Source organism: Sinohyriopsis cumingii, chromosome 6 (genome assembly GCF_028554795.1).
Source record: "Sinohyriopsis cumingii isolate HCF-2022 chromosome 6, ASM2855479v2, whole genome shotgun sequence".
Lineage (NCBI taxonomy): Eukaryota > Metazoa > Mollusca > Bivalvia > Unionida > Unionidae > Sinohyriopsis > Sinohyriopsis cumingii.
The window spans coordinates 89,950,688-89,970,627 of NC_142966.1; the positions used below are offsets into that span (position 1 = coordinate 89,950,688).

The 19,940-nt window shown below is 36.6% G+C and overlaps 1 protein-coding gene and 1 long non-coding RNA gene across 5 annotated transcripts; one reads left to right on the forward strand and one right to left on the reverse strand.

The window, feature by feature from the left end:
• Positions 1-4,533: 4,533 nt before the first annotated feature.
• LOC149797414 (uncharacterized) lies at positions 4,534-7,116 on the forward strand. The gene is made up of 3 exons (XR_016421518.1): positions 4,534-4,651; positions 5,996-6,152; positions 6,905-7,116. It is a non-coding gene; the product is annotated as an uncharacterized LOC149797414 (long non-coding RNA).
• A 2,287-nt stretch (positions 7,117-9,403) lies between these two features.
• On the reverse strand, positions 9,404-18,729 carry LOC149797415 (uncharacterized). Of its 4 annotated transcripts, XM_089962205.1 has the most exons (4): positions 18,548-18,729; positions 16,546-16,690; positions 10,346-10,573; positions 9,404-9,713 (listed from the first exon to the last, which is right to left on the reverse strand). In XM_089962205.1, exons 3-4 carry the CDS (start codon positions 10,523-10,525, stop codon positions 9,456-9,458), a joined length of 438 nt encoding a protein of 145 aa, XP_089818331.1. In that variant the 5' UTR covers positions 10,526-10,573; positions 16,546-16,690; positions 18,548-18,729; the 3' UTR covers positions 9,404-9,455. The 4 variants fall into 4 exon arrangements, 2 of the variants coding, with proteins under 2 accessions (XP_089818331.1, XP_089818330.1); XR_016421817.1 differs by lacking the exon at positions 18,548-18,729 and having other exon boundaries at positions 10,425-10,573; positions 16,546-17,464; XR_016421818.1 differs by lacking the exons at positions 10,346-10,573; positions 18,548-18,729 and having other exon boundaries at positions 16,546-18,530.
• Between the last annotated feature and the right edge of the window lie 1,211 nt (positions 18,730-19,940).

The window sequence follows — 19,940 nt, forward strand, 5'->3', positions numbered from 1 at the left end:
CACTCTGCCACCATGTCAGAACTGACAGGGACATCAGTCCATGATTTTTCAATTCTGACCTGATAGAGAAGTTCTGTCAACAGAGAGGCGTCAAGAATGGGTTAAACACAAATCCAACACTACAACAATATGGACCGTCCGTAAACAAGCATTTGTCTTGGGAAAACAGCAGTGTCTTCCAAATCGAACTCTAGTTTGAAGGCTTCATTTTTCTCTGCGACAGTACCATGTGTTTTGAATGCCAAATCAAAACCGGTTAGGAAAGCTAAACTTCGGGTATAAGTACATATACATGATTGGCTTGTAGAAACATATATGTTTATGAATTGATAAAACGAACAAGTGTGACAATGATATGAATTTCACAAATATAATTCCTGTAAGTGAAGTGTCAGCATTTGTATATCATTTTGTGGAGGTGCGAATTTGTAAAGTACTACACAGGTTAAGAAATACTTATTGAATGTAAGCAATCACTGTTTATGATTATTTTGTCTTGAAGTTAAGACAGACTGTATACATTTATCTTGTTATTTTTGTGTTCTTTGTGTTCTTATAATATATTCATTAGGTCTAGTAGTACTATTGATTTTGTATTTCTTGATTAACACGTGAACCAGTCGATGTATGTTCTATGGAGGCTTTATTTGTTTACAATGTTCATAATTTAAATCTTACATAAAGATAAGAATAAAAGGCTATAAAACATAAAATGTCTCTGAGTTTCTTGCACTCTTGGAAACACACACACACACACACACACACACACGCACACACACGAACACACTTTTCTATTTCTCGTTACTTATCTGAGTTAGTAGGTCTCGTAACACAAATTAAACCAAACAAAATAATATATTTCCAAATGAGTAATTAATAATTGATTTTTTAAAAGAAGCAATAGTTTAATGATTGGACTGGTCGATATAAATGATGGGGAGCGGGGTTAGATGAAATACTTGTAATGTCAATATTACGGTGTAGTGCGTTTTAAACTCTACGTCAACTATAGTGGTAACACTTATCTGTAAAGTGTCTGGACCAGATTAAAGGCGGAGCAGTTGCTTCAGGGCCCAAGTAACCAAAATATGATTTGCTCATAGATGTTAAAAACGTTAAAATTAAAATAAAAAACGTAAAAAACGCATTTTTTTCTCAATAAATAAAAAACGAAAAAAAAAACGTTCCAGTAGCTTTTAGGCAACATAAAAATCAATATTTTACTGCCAAAAAAGGGACTGCAAAAGGTTAAACACAGCGTCATCTTCCAATGTATACACGCCTGGCCTACACTACCAGATATCAGCACTATGGTGTAGCATGTTTACGTAAAGTATCGTAGGCTAGCATCATAGATTCATTATTGACCGATATTTGTTATCTAGAGTATGACAGAGGACCGCCTGTATGGCCGATGATAAACAAAAAATGGAAGTACCAAATATAAAAAACGCAAAAAAATAAAAAACGTAAAAAAACACGCGTTTTTCGAAGTAAAATAAAAAAACGAAAAAAAACGTTTTTATTATCTATGGATTTGCTCATGAAATATAATCCACATGTCACCAAAAGAACCCTTCATCCGACGGTAGCTGCACAGCCACGAGAAATACCGTCAAGTGTATAAAATATACATCGATGTGTGCAGCCAAATTTGGATGCAAATAATTGCAGCTTTTAATGAACAGGTGATATCAGACACTCACCCGAAAATCAATATCATCGCGAATGAAGTGCTTATTTATCAGCCTATGTTCCATGCTGAGGTCGTCCATTGTTTTCTGTGACACGTGCTAATTTTTGTAACAGGATGATGCTCTACGCGCATGGCGGTACATTTAAAGTACCACATAAAACGAGGTTGCAATTTTTCCTTAAGTTTTATTTGAAAATATCTTAAAGGTATTCTTATTTCCCTTCTGTCCCTTATCCAGGTAACATACATGTTCATGAAACATGCCTTGCTTATTTCTGCGTTGGTAGGCACGAACGAGAGAGAACTGAAACAGATAAATGGACTACGACATTATCTTATCTTTACAAATGATAGATAGGTGCTTTCCCAATGGAACGCATACAAGCCGAATGAGAATGGCCTTGAGACGAATGGAACCCGCTGATCAGACTGTACCAACTGGGTCACAGTAGCACACACACACACGCACGCGCGCGCGCGCGCGAGAGAGAGAGAGAGAGAGAGAGAGAGCACAAAATACTAAAATTATCAGGATTAATGTGTATACAATGCGAGGACAGTGAACGCTGTCAGCAACTATATGTATGTATGTATGTATGTATGTATGTATGTGCAGAGTGAGAGCATTTTATTTACAACTTTTGAAAATAGTAGTAATATAATACTGTAAATTACATTTTCATGATGCATTCATTATTCCGAGCAATTCAACTGATCTATTGAAACAGCATTATTAAATTTCCCTAGTATTAAAAGATAACACAGATTCTGCGCCGTGTTCGGTACGTCTGGTGGATTCTAACAGAATGGGTTTGTGATCATAATGGTGAAAATAAAAGTTAATTCGCCGGACTGGATTCATGCAATGGTCGTCAGAGAGTTATGTGTTGGTACGTCACTGTCTTTTGAATGTATGTGTAGTTTTTCAGTCTTTTTGCGATTCCGAAGCCATAAAAGATGCGTGAGAAAAGTCGAATCGATCGGAGGGTTATGGTCACTCTTGCACTCATTGTGTTCATTTATATTACTGATAAGGTGTTTTCATGTTGTCGGTGATTTCGCCGTACTTTATTCAAAAAACGTCCGACTCCTGTGGTTTAACATCGAAAGTATGACCAGAGGGAAGCCATTACACGTCTTTTTGAGTGAAAGGTATTTGTGCAAACACGGACCACCACTGAAATTGTGTTTATTTATCAGTCCATTCAAGGTGTGTTCTCCCACTGTCTCAATTACATAGGAACAGTGTTCAAATTTGAACTTAATTTTGATTGGATACGGTGGCTTGCTGCCGCATCCAATGAAATTCACAAACTCGAAGCACAGACATATCTGCTCGATATTCCAAGGTGTAGATAGGATACCATTTTTATATCTTTGGTAGCACTCGGTCGTGGTTCGAACCTGCGACCTCTCGCATCCGATGCCGACGCTCTAACCATTTTAGGCCACTGTTCCAGTCGAAGCTTTGGAGGAGTTTTATCATGAACATGTAAGAAAGATGGATCCAAAAACATAGATGGACGAATTAAAAAATAATAATAAAAATAACAACGATAATAATAACAACAACAACTTAGAACAGTGCCTAATATTTAGAAGTTTTAAGCGCATTATAATATTAGATTACGCAAAAAAGACATACAACGACATGGTCACATAAATAAACACCATTGACACGTTTGCTCATCCCCCCTTCACAAGTCGTGTATAATTATCACATTAACCCCTGAGCCAAACAGCTAGGCAGTCCCCTGCAGCATACTTGCAGAGATCAACCTAGAGCAGTGTTAACCTTTCCAGTGCCTGTATCCCTGAGACTAGCTGACAGCAATTGGCTTGCAGATTGTTATAGAGGGGGCTACTTGCAATAAAATTGTTATTATTTTATTTGTATTCATTTAATTAAGCTGAAATTTGGCACGGCAGTTCTCAATAAACTTACATACATAATGGTATAAATTTCATGCTACATGCAGAAATAAAACTAATGCATGATGGTGAAAACAAATGATGTACTTGCCAATTTGATTCTCTTGCCGTGAATAATCCATAAAATCCATTATGAATTCACACAGAATTATTAACACCATCAACACATGAAATAATTCTATTTTATTTACACAGAAATTCCACTTGTCGTCTCTTGTAAACTGAACATCCTGTGAATACTGTACACAAATGGGCATATTTTACTTGCTCTTTACTTACCTTTCTTCCTTAGAACTCTCACTGAAAATTTTAAAACTAATAAAACACTTAACAAACCTTGAACTATGAACGCTAAGGTTAACAACATATATTTCCCAAACATTTATTTAACGATTATTCAAAAGAAGAAAAAAAGCTCCACGAAATTAAATTCGTTTGCATCAGGGTCTAAATCCGTTGCTGGTCCTTTGTATAGCCTCTTGTCAATGTGTGTTTTATCATTTACTATCATCGATCAGCTCTACTTTCATTTTCTTCTTCTTCTTCAACATTCTTTTTCTCATCACTACCGCTGTTATTTCCAGTAGCTTTCTCGATGTCACTATCAATCTCGTTTGATTAAAATCCAGAAAATTCTGCGTCAGAATCTGTCAAGTAAAAGTCTGCTCCCAGTGGCTGATTCTCGTCAATTTGCATCATTTTCAGATGTATATATTTTCACTATTTCTGCTGCCATCGAAGTCAAATTGTTTTCCCTCCGTTCAGCAATGTTCACTCTATGTCAGCTACAATTTTATTGGTTAAACTGCCTGTATAATTAGGAAATGGCTTCAAATCAACCAATGGTTTGCACCGATTTAACTCGTCGTGCGGGATACAGGCCTAGACAAATACTACCTCTCAAACTCGGCGCTCGGGATACAAGCTATGTAAACTCAACCACGTTAGCGAGACACGCGGGAGATCAGGGAGGAAAAGTACGACGAGTATTCTCGTCGCCAGGGGTTAATGTGATAAACTAAGGTATTATTACAAACTATGGTTGATGTCTAAACATTGCCGCAGGTTAGAGTTAATCTCTTATGCAAGGTTACCGTGACCAGAGAGAAAACCCAACATCTTGAATTGGCACAGGTTGTTGGATCACACGACTTCCCACCTATGTGTTACAGCTTAGTTCTAAGTGCAGAGGAACCCGCGAGGGACCTGGGCGCGTTTTAAATCCGTCCCCACGTGGACAAATAGCGAGAAGGACATTGTGCGCTAAGAGTGATTGGATCGGGTCAAAGCGACACCCAATCGGAACTGAGATAGAGGAAGTAATAACAATTTCGAACCGAATTATAACTTCTAACTAGCAAGCGAAAATTTAATCTCGCCGAGGAAGATTGCTGAACAATAAAGGGTTACTCTGAGGAAGCCACTCGTAATTTGCCTGTAAAACTTAAGAAAGGAGATTTTAAGGAAAGTCAAAGCTTCAAAAGGAAGCTTTTTGGGGGACAGAACTTCCTCTTCAGTTGAGTCCCAAGTCTCTAAAAGGGGAGACGGAAGTGAGACTAGCAGAGCAGTTGGAGTCAATAAGTCTAGTCGGTGGAGAGTCCAGGAGGAGGAGGGGGAAAAGGAGGCGAGGAGGAGAAAGTGGAGGAGGAGGAGTATAGAGAAGTCCAGGAGGAAAGGAATTTGAAGAAGGTCAGGAGGAAAAGGAGAAGGAATTGGAGGATTAGAAGAGAAGAATACACGGATGAGTAGAATACAAGGACAGATGGATAGCAATCTCTCACTACTAATCAAATGATGCAATAGGCTATCACAGAGTTGAGCAGAAGTAGAGTACTTGGGAAATTTTAATCATTTGACTACTGAATTGTCATTAAATTGTTAATCGGCTAATTTCACTTTTTTGTATATACAATCATTTAACCGTCGGCATTGCTGACTGTGGGCTCAGAGCTTTACATCTATCTTTTACTAATTTAACTGCCAACCAAATGTTGATCTGTTCATGTAGACTGCAGAACTGATCCAGTACAAGTTTGATCTCATGCTTACAGTACGCTAGATTCTAAGAATAGATTGTACATTTTTCAGCTACTAGTAAATTTATTATAAAGCACTGTATTGACTACATTTACTAAAGGATATCTAGTCATGATAGGAAAGGATGTTGTAGTGCTACCAGAATATATGGCTGGCAGGTTGTTATCAGTTAACGTTTTGAGCTGCAGTCAAGTTAGTTTTATTGATGTGAATTTCTATTAGATCTATTATTATGTATTCTTGCAAAAATGAAGCATTTTAGTTCTAAGTGTTTAACACATATTTAAAACATAAAACATAATACAAATGAATATTTAATTCATATTTTAGTTACAAAGAATATAGCAAAAGATGAACTCAAGCATACAGAACCGATGGCCAGTACATCTTCATGCTTCACATCAGCACCTGACCAAGTGTTTTTGCAACATTCAGAGAGAATGAAGACACCTTCACTATCTGAAGTATTTTCTATTGAATCAGGAAGGTAAAAATTAATTTAAAAAATGCAGATTTTTGGGGGCTGTCATACAATTGTCGTTTTACTCAAAATATTGATGTAACAAATCCAATGCTGATAAAGGACATTATTATAACTGTGCCAGCAGGTTGAGTTCCCACTTCCTACTTTTCTTAGTTTGAGTTAGAAAAAAAACTGATGCCACCTGATGCATGGAAAAAAGACATAATTTGAACTGTCATTGTTTTGGTTAGGCAAAAAAGTTCCAGTATACTGTGCTGGCTAACCCAATGATCACAGCTGGGTTTTTTTTTCTTCCCCACTCAATACTTAGAGGACCAGTGATTGTATATTTAAATTGTGTCTACACATCTCATATGCTTTCTCTGTGCAGTTTCCCATTTATAGCTATGTCCAACATGCAGTTCTTGCTAACATCCTCTTCCCATCTATCCACTTAGCTCATGATGAATGCACATAGGACATTTAATTTAAAAACAAAATTCTGAGATAACAGAGCTGAAGTATTTTTTTACACCACTGGCATTTAATTAGAACTTTATTCATTAGGACTTATTTGGGATTTAATTCACAATACTGTATGTTCTTTTTAAATTTTCATTTTTTATTCTTGGGAATTAAAGATTTGTTGATTTTTACAAAACTTGTTGGTTTTCACTCTTTACTGTTATAAAACTTTTGGAATTGGAAAGCTGTTTCTGTTTTGATGATTACTCTTCATGTACTTTTAACTTTATTTTATCTATCTTCTTTTCAAGGTTGCCAAACAAAAGGAAAAATTGGCTTTATTACATCATGGACCAGTTTTGGTTTTCATGCAAGACTGCTGAGTTTTCATCCTTGTATTTAAAACAGATATATGTAAACATTTGCTACTGTATACTTTTGTATGAAATCAAAATCACGGTGCATAATCCTTATCTTCTGATTTCTTTTAATATATATTTTATCCGTATATATACATCACCAAATCTTCTAGGTATGTAGTCTATTAAAAGTTATTTATTTGAAATGTCAGATTAATGTGGAATATTGAAGGAACATTGATCCAAGCAAAACAAGCAATCCTGCTACATTAACTATTAGCCAAATTGCAATGTAGCTTTCCAGTGATGATATCAGTCAAGTTGTCTTAACAATATGGGGTCACCATGACAAAAGAGACCATCTTTAGGTGCTATAGGTAATAATTGTGGCATTCTTTCAGAGTATCTGGATGAGTGTCCTACATCACATCACCAATACACATGAGCAGATCCTCTCACGTGGCCAAGGCATTAATAAATGTCCACATTAACCTTTGTTGGAGAATGAAGAGTGGACAAAACCTTGGCTTGATGCCAAGAAGGATGCCAAAGTGCTGAAAATGTTGCCACAGGTGCTCTTGGACCAAAGGTTCCTAAACAGATTGGAGTATTACTTAAATTTCAGGTATGCCATTTCAGGATTGCAGCAATTGCATGGTATTTAAAAGAAAAATGTGAAGACCACTTTAAATGCTGTTATTCTCAACTTAAGAATAAATTACTGTATATGTTTATCTTTTGAAGATCTGAATAAGTTAGCATTCATAAGATGTGTGTACATGATACATGTACAGTGACTCTCCTTCTCATGGCTTTGGTAAGTTCAGGTATAATACATGCACATCAGGTATAAACAATTCCATGACACTCTTTCAAAAAACACTTCAATAAAGATTTTATGTATGCAAAATTTACCAACAGTAATGATTATTTAATAATTGTATTAATCTGTTAGCAGATTACAAATGACACATGGTACAAGATACATGTTTTTGATAATTGCAGAAGCACTGCTGAGCTTTAAGTTTTTCATCAGCAGATCATGATGTACTGTGCCAAGAGATTTTCATACATCCCTCCTGTGTACAGATCATGATGATCTGTGCCAAGAGATTTTCATACATCCCTCCTGTGTACATATCATGATGTACTGTGCCAAGAGATTTTCATACATCCCTCCTGTGTACAGATCATGATGTACAGTGCCAAGAGATTTTCATACATCCCTCCTGTGTACAGGATTAGGAATGATCTAACTGCTTTGGATCACAATATCCATAGTGGCAGGGGTGTAGTGAGAAACAAAGAAGGGGAGATAGTGTAAGTTTGTTTCACTACAGGAAATTAGAAATAATATTATACACTGATTGTACATTATGATCCCTGCTTGGACATCAAGCTAATGGAATATTATTCACATGTACAAGTCATGAAAACTTTGTATTAGATACAAGTCATTTTGCAATAATCAGCACACATTTTTAAAAATATTTGTTGTAAGGAATCTTAATATTTTCATGCATACAGATCTTTTAATTAGTATTGTTATCATTCTAGTGGATATTTCTTTTGACATGAGCAATGCAAGTCTAATTATTAGATCCAATGATATGTATAGCACTTTCCCAGAGGACTGACACACTTTATTAAGGATCTATGGTGTTCATGGAATTTCCTCAGGACATTTGAAGAAGATGCTGTCATCATGATGATTACTAGCTAATACCTGTTCATGAAAATATGTTGCCTTCTGAAGGAATGGGCAAAAATGCATCCTGTCTCACATAGTACTTTGTAGATAGAACAAATAAAAACAAAAACAACCCCTCAACAACTCCTTGGGAACTGGTCATGAGGCTCTAATATTGGGTGAAAATTTCATATGGGTTAGCATGGGGATGTTTGTCACACAAATTAAGAAAATAAAACTTTCTTTAAACAGGTACTGATGTTACAACAACAAAAAAGCAGCAGATGGTCTGTCTACCATTGCAAGGAAAAGAAAATATCCCCACATCAGGGAGCTTATAAGAAAGCCCTCGTCTGTTGACTTGAGGAACAGCAGGGTATGTGGAGGAGAAGAGAGCTAAAGGAAGATGATCCCAGGAGAATTTGTAGAAACTAGGCACCTCAGGAACCACAATCAACTCTAGTTTTGGTGAAGGAGAAGATCTCTCGATTTTAGTTATGTAAAATATGAAACAGTGTCTAATATATGGAGGTGTCTGCTAAGGCAGGTTACACTTTATATAATATCCTGTAAATATCAGTAGTTGAAAATAAAATAATGTATAATACTGTATCTGCAATTGCTGAAAACTTTTTATATTGATTATTTATGACCTTCCACATTGTTTATAGGCAGAAACAGACTGGTGTTAAAAAATCTGAATGAAAGCATTATTGTTTGATGCAATATTATGCGCAGTTACAAGACAACAAAGAATGAAGTCAACTGTATTCATTTATATACAAAGTCGTACATGGAAGAAAGTGTTTAAATTCATGCAAGCCTAGAGGGGATGAAGCCAGTGTATTGTCCATCCAGATATTTGTCATGTATCTGCCAGAAACGGCAAGAGGGAATTACATGTCTCTGTCCAGTCCCGAGCCTTCCATGTTGTGGTAGTATGAACTGCCTATAGGCAGCATGTCTGTTGGCACTCATCAAGTCAACTTTATCACTGAGGACAAGAACATCCCATTTGTACATCCTAGCCAAGGCAAGTACAGCCTCATCAAGGATTAGTACTTGGAAATTCTGAAAAATTTATTTCAATTTGCAATATGGTATTTCAAAAATGTAAAATAAATATATTATAACAAATAATAGGAACTTATTTAAATCTTATTCCTCTTCAATCAGCATATTCCATGGTAAACTACACATGGATCAAAACTGCACATGGTTTTTATTTTGACATGAGCACTGAGTGTTCCATCACAACTAGAACTGATATTAAGTGTAGTTTATGTTAAGATGGATAGCTCAAAGTTTTAGGGGAGCATTTCTAGAAGTCAGAGACTCCTGGGATCAAATAGGAATGGGGATTGCAGATGAAGATAGAATCTTATCTTTCTATCATCATCAGCTTAGATTTGTTTAGCATAGTGAGGTACCCACATTGAAACCTGGTAATGAAAAGAATCTACTTGTAAACATAAAAGTCCTTATCATTTGCATATGTATGCATGTCTGTTTTTGGATGGCTTACAATTTTAAAATTCTTTCACAGTGGTTGCAAAGAAATAATCTAAGCATATGTCTCAATTGGTAAGCAGTGTCACTAAAAGTCTTGAAACTTACTTATGTTAAATAAACTCTTAAGCATGCTAAGAATAATGCATTAAGAGACAGTATGCATTCTAAACAAAACTTGATATATTCATTACCATCAAAAGTGATATGCAGAGTTGTCTCTCACAACACTTATTCCAGGTTTGTGGGCATCTCCCTACATTTTTCACATACCATTCTGGCAATCCTGTGTTGGGGGTTGGGTAATAACCACCACACTGCCTTGAACCTGGCTTCAATACATTAAAGACAAGGCTGGGGTGGAACTGCAACATCTGTAAGAACAGTTCCCTCAGTCTGTCTGGCTCCACACTTATGATCTCCTGGAATTTGTTCAAAAGATTAAGCATACTGAATCCCTGTATATATGTGATACAAAAAGCTTGAAAGCTAAAATCATGATACCATGGAAATGTCAGCATTTACAACAATCATGTATTTACATCAATTATTAATCTTTGCAAGTCCACCTTGGAAAAGGAAGTTATTGCAAATATTGTAAGAGTAAACACCAAAGTTGCAATTCTGTGTGTAAATGGATGCAGTATTTTGATTTTATTGGTACAAAGTGCAAGTTATACATTCATAGGCAGCTGCTACACATATCCTGTATACAGAAAGAGGTTTTCTGTTATGTAGCCAACATACCTGTCAAGTTATTCATACCTTTTGTGATATATATTTTGTACACAAATATGTTAAGCTTTGGTAATAACAAGCTCAAGGAATACATAAAAGTTATTGAAAGAATTAAAGAAGTTTCAAAACTGCCATTGAATCAAGTAAAAATTTTATTACAGAAATCATCTGCAGTAATCACCAGTTCAGAGGCGGAAAAACTGAATGCCAAGCAGACTGGGCAATTTAAATTCTTACCCCAGAAAGAACCACCAACCCACGAGAAGCTACTGGCACGTTTTCTCACATACCCACATAGGCTGAACCTGAGACTTGAACCCACACGGAGGTGAGATAGCAGTGATCTGTAATGGTGAGTGCTTTAGACCACTCGGGGCCCCCAAAAATAAAAATAATACATTACTTAAACTGGAAATAGAGCAAGTTGATCTTAACAATATTGAATATTTGTATGCCACTAGCGTAGATCACTAATACCTACATATGAAATGATTTTAGCTAATCTGCCTTGAGGCCCTCATACAAAGGATTTTATCTATTTTAACTGCAGCTCTGAAACCACTGTATATACTGGGTTTGGAAGAAAGAGAGTTGGCATTTTTAATATCAACTGGAATACTATTCCAACGCAAAGTTCCAGAGTATGGGAAACATTTTTTTAATAACTCCTTATTTGGTTTGGGAATTTTATATTGTTTGGTAGACATGGACTGCAGGTGGGGAGTATTACCAGGTAGCCTATACTGGAATAGTGAGATTGTATATATTCAGGGGCACTATTATTGGATATCCTGTACATTAATCTGGCTTTTCTCAGATTCAGTCTTTAATAGGCAATAATTTTAACTTGCCAGCTAAATTTTCCTTGCTTTCTTTCTGGATTGATATTAGCCTGAATGTTATTGTTTAAAGATGTGCTAGCTTTGCAATGGTTTTATCTTCTGAATTACTCCACAATGTGTTACAGTAGTCTAAATAGGGTTGTATACAACTGTTATAAAAAGTTTTTTGCCACCTTTCAGGGAGAAAATGTCTTATCCTGCTGAAAAGTCATAAACTTGAATTAACTTTTTTTTACTGACATGTTTGATATGTTTGTCCAGGACAGGTTATTATCAACCAAAACACCAAGTAGTCAATCATGACAAACCATTTGCAAATTTTTATCCTTCCTTGTCAGACATAGTTCATCACTACCCAGATTTGTTCTTTTTTGCCATGTCGAGATCAGTAATATTTTAGTTTTACCAGTACATATTTACCACCGTGCCACTGCATGTGCAAGGGGCCCCGAGTGGCTGAGTGGTCTAAAGCGCTCACCGTTCCGGATCACTGCCATCTCACCTCTGTCTGCGTGTGTTCGAGTCCAAGGCTCGGCTAGCATGGGTACGTGGGAAAGCCTGCCAGTAGCTTCTCGTGGGTCGGTGGTTCTTCCCTGGGTTTTCCAGGGTTCTTCCTCCACCAGTTATACTGGCCGCCATGTATAGCCTATCTTGTGCTGAAAAATGGCGTTAAACCCTAGAACAACAACAACAACAACTGCATGTGCACCAGTTGTCCAGTTTGTTTAGGGCATGCTGTAAAGAAATTTCTAGTTTGTGCTTTGGGTTTTGGATGTCTGACAATGTTAAGTCATTTGCATAGAGATCTGTAGATGAAATTGAGTCCCTTAGTATAAAAAATGGTAGGCCATTAATAAATAATATCAATAGTAATAGACCTAGAATTGAACTATGCGGTACACTGTATCTAATTGTTCCAGGTTCAGACAGAACATTAGAACATTATTTATATATACATGTTGTGTTCTCTCACTTAAGTAAACCATCTAATTGTGCTTCATCACATTGGTACATTTCCAGTTTCTTCAAAAGTATTTCATGATCCACCATGTCATAAACTTTCCTGAAATCTACAAATACTGATCCTATTATTTACCCTGGTCAAGTGCTTGAAGCCATTTATCAGTTAGGGAGATCAAGGCAGTCTCACATGAATGTTTCTGTCTAAAGCCTGACTGATTAGGGTGTAACAGCAAGTATTTTGGTAAATATGACATGAACGAGTCATGGACATGTTTTTCAATCAGTTTTGACAAGTTTAGTAATACTGAAATTGGCTGGTAGTTATCAGCATCATTTTTAGAACAAGATTTGTGCATAGGTATTACTTTTGCAGTTTGCCATATTTTGCAGACAGATGAAGTTGCAATACTTAAATTGATTATGAATGTTATGCTATCTGAAATAGCTGAGGCAAGTTTTTAATGAGTCATGGACCAACCTGATCAAGTCCTGTAGCTTTCTTGGTATCAAGTTTACTGAGACATTTTTTAACAAAGTTTTATTATACCTGTGGGATAGAGAAACGTACCTTCTTAGGGATTTTTTTCAGTCCATTAAAATTGTTTTCTACCACTAGTTCTTTTAACTTAGTAGTAATGTTGTGAAAAAAAATCATTGAAAACATTTGCAATGTCAGTGTCATCAGTGACTTTAGTGTCATTTACCAGAAGTGAGAGAATTTTATTTGTCTGATCTTTGTATGTTACCCCAATGAGTTCATTGAAGACTTTCCAAATTAAGTTTGTGTTGCTCTTTGTGTTTTCAAGCATTGACTGATAAAAATAATTTTTTAGCCTTTTTAATCATGCTTGTTATGTTATTTCCCCATACTCTGTATTGTGCATGGTTTCCCAAAGCCTTCAGTTGGTCTCATGACTTTATAGTATCTAGGATTTCAGTAGTAAGCCAATTAGGTTGGATTTCATTCTTTACTCAATGTACTTTCAGTGGTGCATGCTTAGAGACTACATCCATGAATAAGTCAATACACACCCTTAGAGCTTCATCTGTCATCAAAATTTTGGATAATATTCCATGGAACTTTATATAGGTCATCTTGAATGTGATCAATAAGAGTGCATGATATTTCTTTTACCCTTCTGGGTTCATTTACCAGCTGGACTAGGCCTAATGAGTCAATAAATTCCATCCAGTTACTCCTTATCTGAGTACTGAGTAGGTCTTTCTTTACATTGCCAAGTATATCTCCTGTGCAAGAACATTTTCTATTTGTTTCAAAAAATTATCATTCTAAATTGCTTTGGAGGAAGGGGGTCTATAAATGAAACCAACTAGGAATGATTTTGCATTGAGAAATTTCCACCCAAATACTCTCAATTTCACGCGACTTTCTGCATTTACATCTTCCCTAATGTATACAAGACCTCCCCCTGACGTCTCTGTCCCTACATAATGGTTTATTGTAGCCTTGACAGTCAAATAGATTATCATTGTAGTTAGCATTTAATTTGGTTTCAGCGAGTCCTAAAAGATGCATATTATTTTCCTTGGAAGACATTACCTTATTAATCTGTTCAGTTTTTTTCCACTATACATTGTACATTTAAGAGAACCATGTTGAAACCTTTTGTATTTAGTTTCATATCAGTTATATGTGTGTCATCATGCAATGGGGTACTCTATGAGATTGTCTCCATATTACTTTTATCATTTTGGTATTATATAAGGTGGCCATAAAAATGAGGTGGCCTCTGTATTTTCTACAGTATCTGTGTATGGTCTTTATCAAATGATATTGGGGTGGGGTGGTGAGTAGCAACAAAAAAGTAAGCAGTTTAAACATACATTGGTTGGTAAAATAAATAATCCTATAATACAAGTATGCATTTTCTAAGTTGTGCAAAACACTACTGACTTAGACAGGGTTCATACTGAAATCTGAATGATAAATTCAGACTCTTTCCCAAACTTTCAATGACCATAAACATAGATTTCCAAGACCTATTTTCGCTAAGTCATTTTGTATACAGGTTATAAGAGCAAACAACAAATGGAAAATACTATAATATTGTTTAATGGTGAAATTCAAACTATAATTAAATTCCTAAAATTGCTTTATAATGATCTGGAAGATAGGTCAACATTCATTGTTATTTCAGAAATATGTAATTTATGCATCAGATTTAATACAAAATAAATTGTTCTCTAAACAGACACCAGCACTGCTTTAAATGCATTATTATAGTTGCTTTTTTTCCCCCTTCATTCATTTTGGAAAGAGACGTCACCGCTGTCATCTTTTCCTCTGATCTTCTCCTAAGAGTATTTGACAGTGACAAGCACATGGAGTCATTTTAACTCTGCTTCTTCTGCTTTCTGAACAAAGGAAGCATGTAGGCTGTCAATGTCAGCTTAAAGACGCAGCTTTTGGGTTTTAAGTTCTTCCACTCCATCCATGGCTAACTCCCATTTCTTTCCTTTTCTGATTTTCTCCCCATTCTCCTCTGCTTTCTTCTAATCCAGATAGGCATGGTACTTATGTCTTGCAGAGGAGGCATATGCCATCACTTAATTGCTAACGATTTCCAAAGGTCCACGTTTTTTTCATTGTGTCAATGATTAGCGTTTGAGCTCTGAGGCTTTTTCTACTGAGGTTCTCAATGATACCTGTTTGTTGACAGAAAATCCTCTTTCCACTGTTGCCTGCTCATGTAACAACAACATTTGCTGGAGAACATTCCTAAGTTCAACATATTCCTTTCTTTTGGAAAGGACGGAATAAAACACTTCATCAAGGCTGGCATCTGTTCTATTGAAGCATATCATGGGATGATTGTCCGATTCGATAACTTCATCCACTAATTTTCCATACTGAGTCGATATTGAATCATATCGGGACTCTAATTCTCTTTGTGCCTCACAAAATTATGAGGACCCTGCAGAGTTTTGCCTCTCCTTTTGTCTTATCTGACAATCACAGGCACTTGACTACGGGGTAAACTAATGCGTACACTCACCAGTTAACACGGTGAGTGTACACATTAGTTTACCCCAGAAGCAAGTGCCTCTGCTGACAATGTACAAAACGCCTTTCATTTAGATGTTTTATCCTTTATCAGCCATTCCTTATATTTTTCTTGTTCAAGCCAGATGTCATTGAAAGAGCAAAGATCTTGCATTTTTAAACACGAGGTGAAACAAAACTGAAGATGTAAATCAACTGAACATATTTTGAATCCTCGAGCATGTGTTACTTTAGCACACGTTCTACATAGAGTGAGCGCTTGTTTGATGTAAACAAAATTCAATTGGCTGAACAGTCTTGTTTTTGTGTTTTTTAAAAATCATGAATTAGTGTAATGAACATTTTGACTGGCCAAAGCTGATAGACTCGTCCAATAAAAGCGAACGATTTATCAAAAGAAAGAAGCCAGGAAAACCGACTACATCCGAATCTAACAACCTTAGGGGGCAGGAACCAGTTTTTATGTAAAAATTTAATACTGCAATCAGTGAGCGTGTATAAAAAATCATAAAAAATCAAATACACAAGTGAGGTCAAAAAGGTCCATATTTTTTTATACCTATATTAAAACAAGGCATAAGAATAGTATTCACTTGACCAGAGAAGTCAATGGCACTTCATAGCAGAAGAAGTTTATGCACCCCAACCCCTATTTTATACATTTTTTTTTTCACATCCAAAGGCCATTTTTGACAGCATGTGGTGCTCACAGTGCAAACGCAAGCTCTTTCCCTGCATAAAAATTTTGAAAAACATTGTCTACAAAATAGTTTGATGCAATTCAGAATAGTTGTCATCCAAGCCGTTTTTTAGATACTCTACTTACCTTGAATCCATGTGTCTACTGCTATGGGAGGCTAGCTCTTCTTCCTAGCCGATTATTGGTATTTCACTATCAACATGCTGCAGAGCAACCGTGGAAGGTGTACATGCCTGACATCAATTTCAAGAACACCACAAGCCCGAAACACCTAGTTCACAAATATATCCATATCTATAAATAGTAAACAATAATAGCTGAAAAGTCACACCATAGCCTTCAGTTAAGAAATTTGCCAGGGGCCAATTTACGAAACCGGACCCTGCCACCTTATGCAATTCCTTTTGTGATAATAATAATAATAATAATGAGGACTTTGTATAGCGCCTAATCTTCAGAAACTCTAAGCTCTTTACAACATTAAATAACAACTAAAAACTAAATAATGATATGATTACGAAAAACAAACACCATGAAATTAGAAAACAAAAAACGTGCTGAAAATAGTTATGGTGCTAATTTACTTTGATGAAGGGTGTATCCGGCTTGCTTTGATGTAGAGTGCATGTGTTATTGAAGTCGCCGCCAAGGCCAACTTTGGATAGCCAAACAAATGCTCATTTGTTATTGCGGCGGCAATGAAACTGAACTGTCATGAAAAGAAAGAAACCAAGAAAACTAGACTATAGTCAGACTATACATCCCTGTTTGTTTTTACCCCCTACCGATTTCAATAACGAAAACGTTTAATGTGATAAAAAGTGCACAGAGATAAGTCAATTGAATCACTGGTTTATAATTTATAACCTGACTGATCAGAATGGCGCTAATACTGGCATACCCTGCACCTTTCATGCTTAACGGACTTTCCATACTAACATGGCGTCATATTGCGTACACTATGGGCTACTTTATTGTCATCAGACAACACAATGACCTAGTTCATCCTATTCGGCAATTGCCAGATAATTCCGTAAATTACCATAACGTTGAGAGTTTGGAATTATATCCCTTTGCACACATGAACGTAGAAATTAAACAGCTTGTTAAATCCGCGTGAATGGCAAATTAGTTGTTATTCTTTTTCTTTGCTTGATTCGACATTGTAAATATCAGAAGAAGACAACATATGTATGTACATATGTAGTAGTGCACACACCCCATTGCTGAAAACGGACTTGTCCAGGAACTGAAAATGGATCTCGAGCATGTCCGTCTAATATATTGAAAACTTCCGTGAAACGCGCAGATGATTATGGTGTTAGGGCCACTCTACTCATAGTCAGGTTAGAATTATAAATCAATGAATGAATTGACTAAGTTCCTTGCATTCGTTTATCACATTAAAGGTTTCCATTATTGAAATCGGTAGGGGAGTACTAACAAACGGGTTGACCTCTCCGGTGGCCTAGTGGTTAGAGCGTCCGCCTCGGAAGCGGGAGGTCGTGGGTTCGAACCCCGGCCGAGTCATGCCAAAGACTTATAAAAATGGTACTAACAGCTACCTCGCTTGGCGCTCAGCATTAAGAGGTTAGTGTTAGGACTGGTCGGCCTGGTGTCAGGATAATATGACTGGGTGGGACATCATGCTACGTGTCTGCGGCATGATGTCCCAGTGCTAGACATCACTTCAAACTGCCACACTGCATACATCGTAGCGATATGACTGAAAAATTGTTAAAGCTACGTTAAAAATCCTAATCACACAAACACACATACACACACACACACACACAATAAACGGGTTGGTATAGTCAGACTATTTATCTGAAACTAACAACCTTGGACAATTTTATTTGTGATTATGGAAAGAAATTAAAATCTTTAGGGTTGTTTTTTTGTTTCAATTTTCAAAGACTTTTAAAAACCTCAGTGTAATCTGCTCGATTTTCACAAACTTTCAAGGCCTTGAAAATGCTACTTCATTTTTCCCAAAATCTCAAAGACCGTACGAACCCTGCTAGACATTGCAGTTTTTGCCAAGTCACTTAGTACCAAACATTTTTCAATATGCATCAATACTTGTTTTGCAAGATATAAATAAACAATTACTCTCATTCGTGTCTACCTTGTTTAAACTATATGTAGAGCTTGGTCAACTCTGTTTTCAGGCTGCACAGCATGTCTTCCTCCTCTTCTCCCTCTGGTTTTTGCTCCATGCCTAGTCCTTCCCCTCTCTCTCTCTCTCTCTAAAGGTCGCTCTGGAATTTAGCTTGAAAGTGAGCTGATTTAAGTATTTCCAGTGACTTTTAATATGCAAAAGTATGTCAGGGCCGGCGCCAGACCCGGCCAGACTATCTGGCGCCCTAGGCAAGGTTAGATGCTGGCGCCCCCCCCCCCCCGGAAAATATCAATTTCCAAATTTATAAACAATAAAAAAAAAAATTAAAAATGCGCCCCCTGAAATCAGCACCCTAGGTGGCTGCCTTGTTTGCCTATATGGTAGCGCCGGCCCTGCTCAGTGTGCATAATACCCAATAAACATGCGCAAAAATAAAACGGTGGTCAAACTTCAAGTGACTCTGTGTGTGTGTGTGTGTGTGTGTATGTGTGTGTGTGTGTGTGCTTTTTATGATCTGGCCCTGAGTTTTGGACCTGGATTCCATTTCCAGTCGCAGATTTTGTTTAAACTGTTATTTAAAACCTTGTGTTAGGGGTCCACTGGTGACAGTCTGGTTAGAATTTATAAATTGATTAATAAAACTACTCAGTTTTAGCATTTTTAAATATTCTTGATGCTTTTCGTTTATAAAACTGAGTGGTGGGGACGTGAGGGAATGCGAATACTACTAGGCAAGAAATAGAGTATCTGTGGGTTTTTGCAGTACTGTACAAAGCATGTCGATTTAAATTATTCTCGTACCACAAAAACTTTCAAATATAACTATAAAAGTAGTTATGCATACATTTCAGTGTTTCCTCTCAAAATTAAAATTAGAAAGGATAAGGAGAAAAGAACGAGATCAGAAGAAGATCTTACTCACCATTGTTGACATTTTGCGCGGTCTCGTAGCGTGGTTGTGTTTTACGTCAGCATCTTCAGCGTTTACAATATGGCACATAATTATGCAAACTTAGGTCACCGGAATATGTAGACGATGGATTCGTTACCCTACGTACAAAGATTTCAGAGGGCTCGTATTTCATAACGAGAACCTCTGCTTACTTGATATTACCCCATAATTGCCTTTTAAATAGCATTTAATCAGTTGATATACATAAATGTCGCAACATTTTTTGCAAGAAAATTCACCATCAGCTGCACTATTGTGCCTTTAAGAACACTCAGTTTTGACATTCGATACAAAGTCATGTTCAGTTGGGCACTTGATTGAGTTTAATACACTGAAGATGAAACTTTGTGAACGGTTATCGCTTTCATTCAGTATCATCATACGTCCATCATCTCCACCACAAATACAATAGTTGACCGTTCTAATTAAACTGGTTAGTCAGCTGTC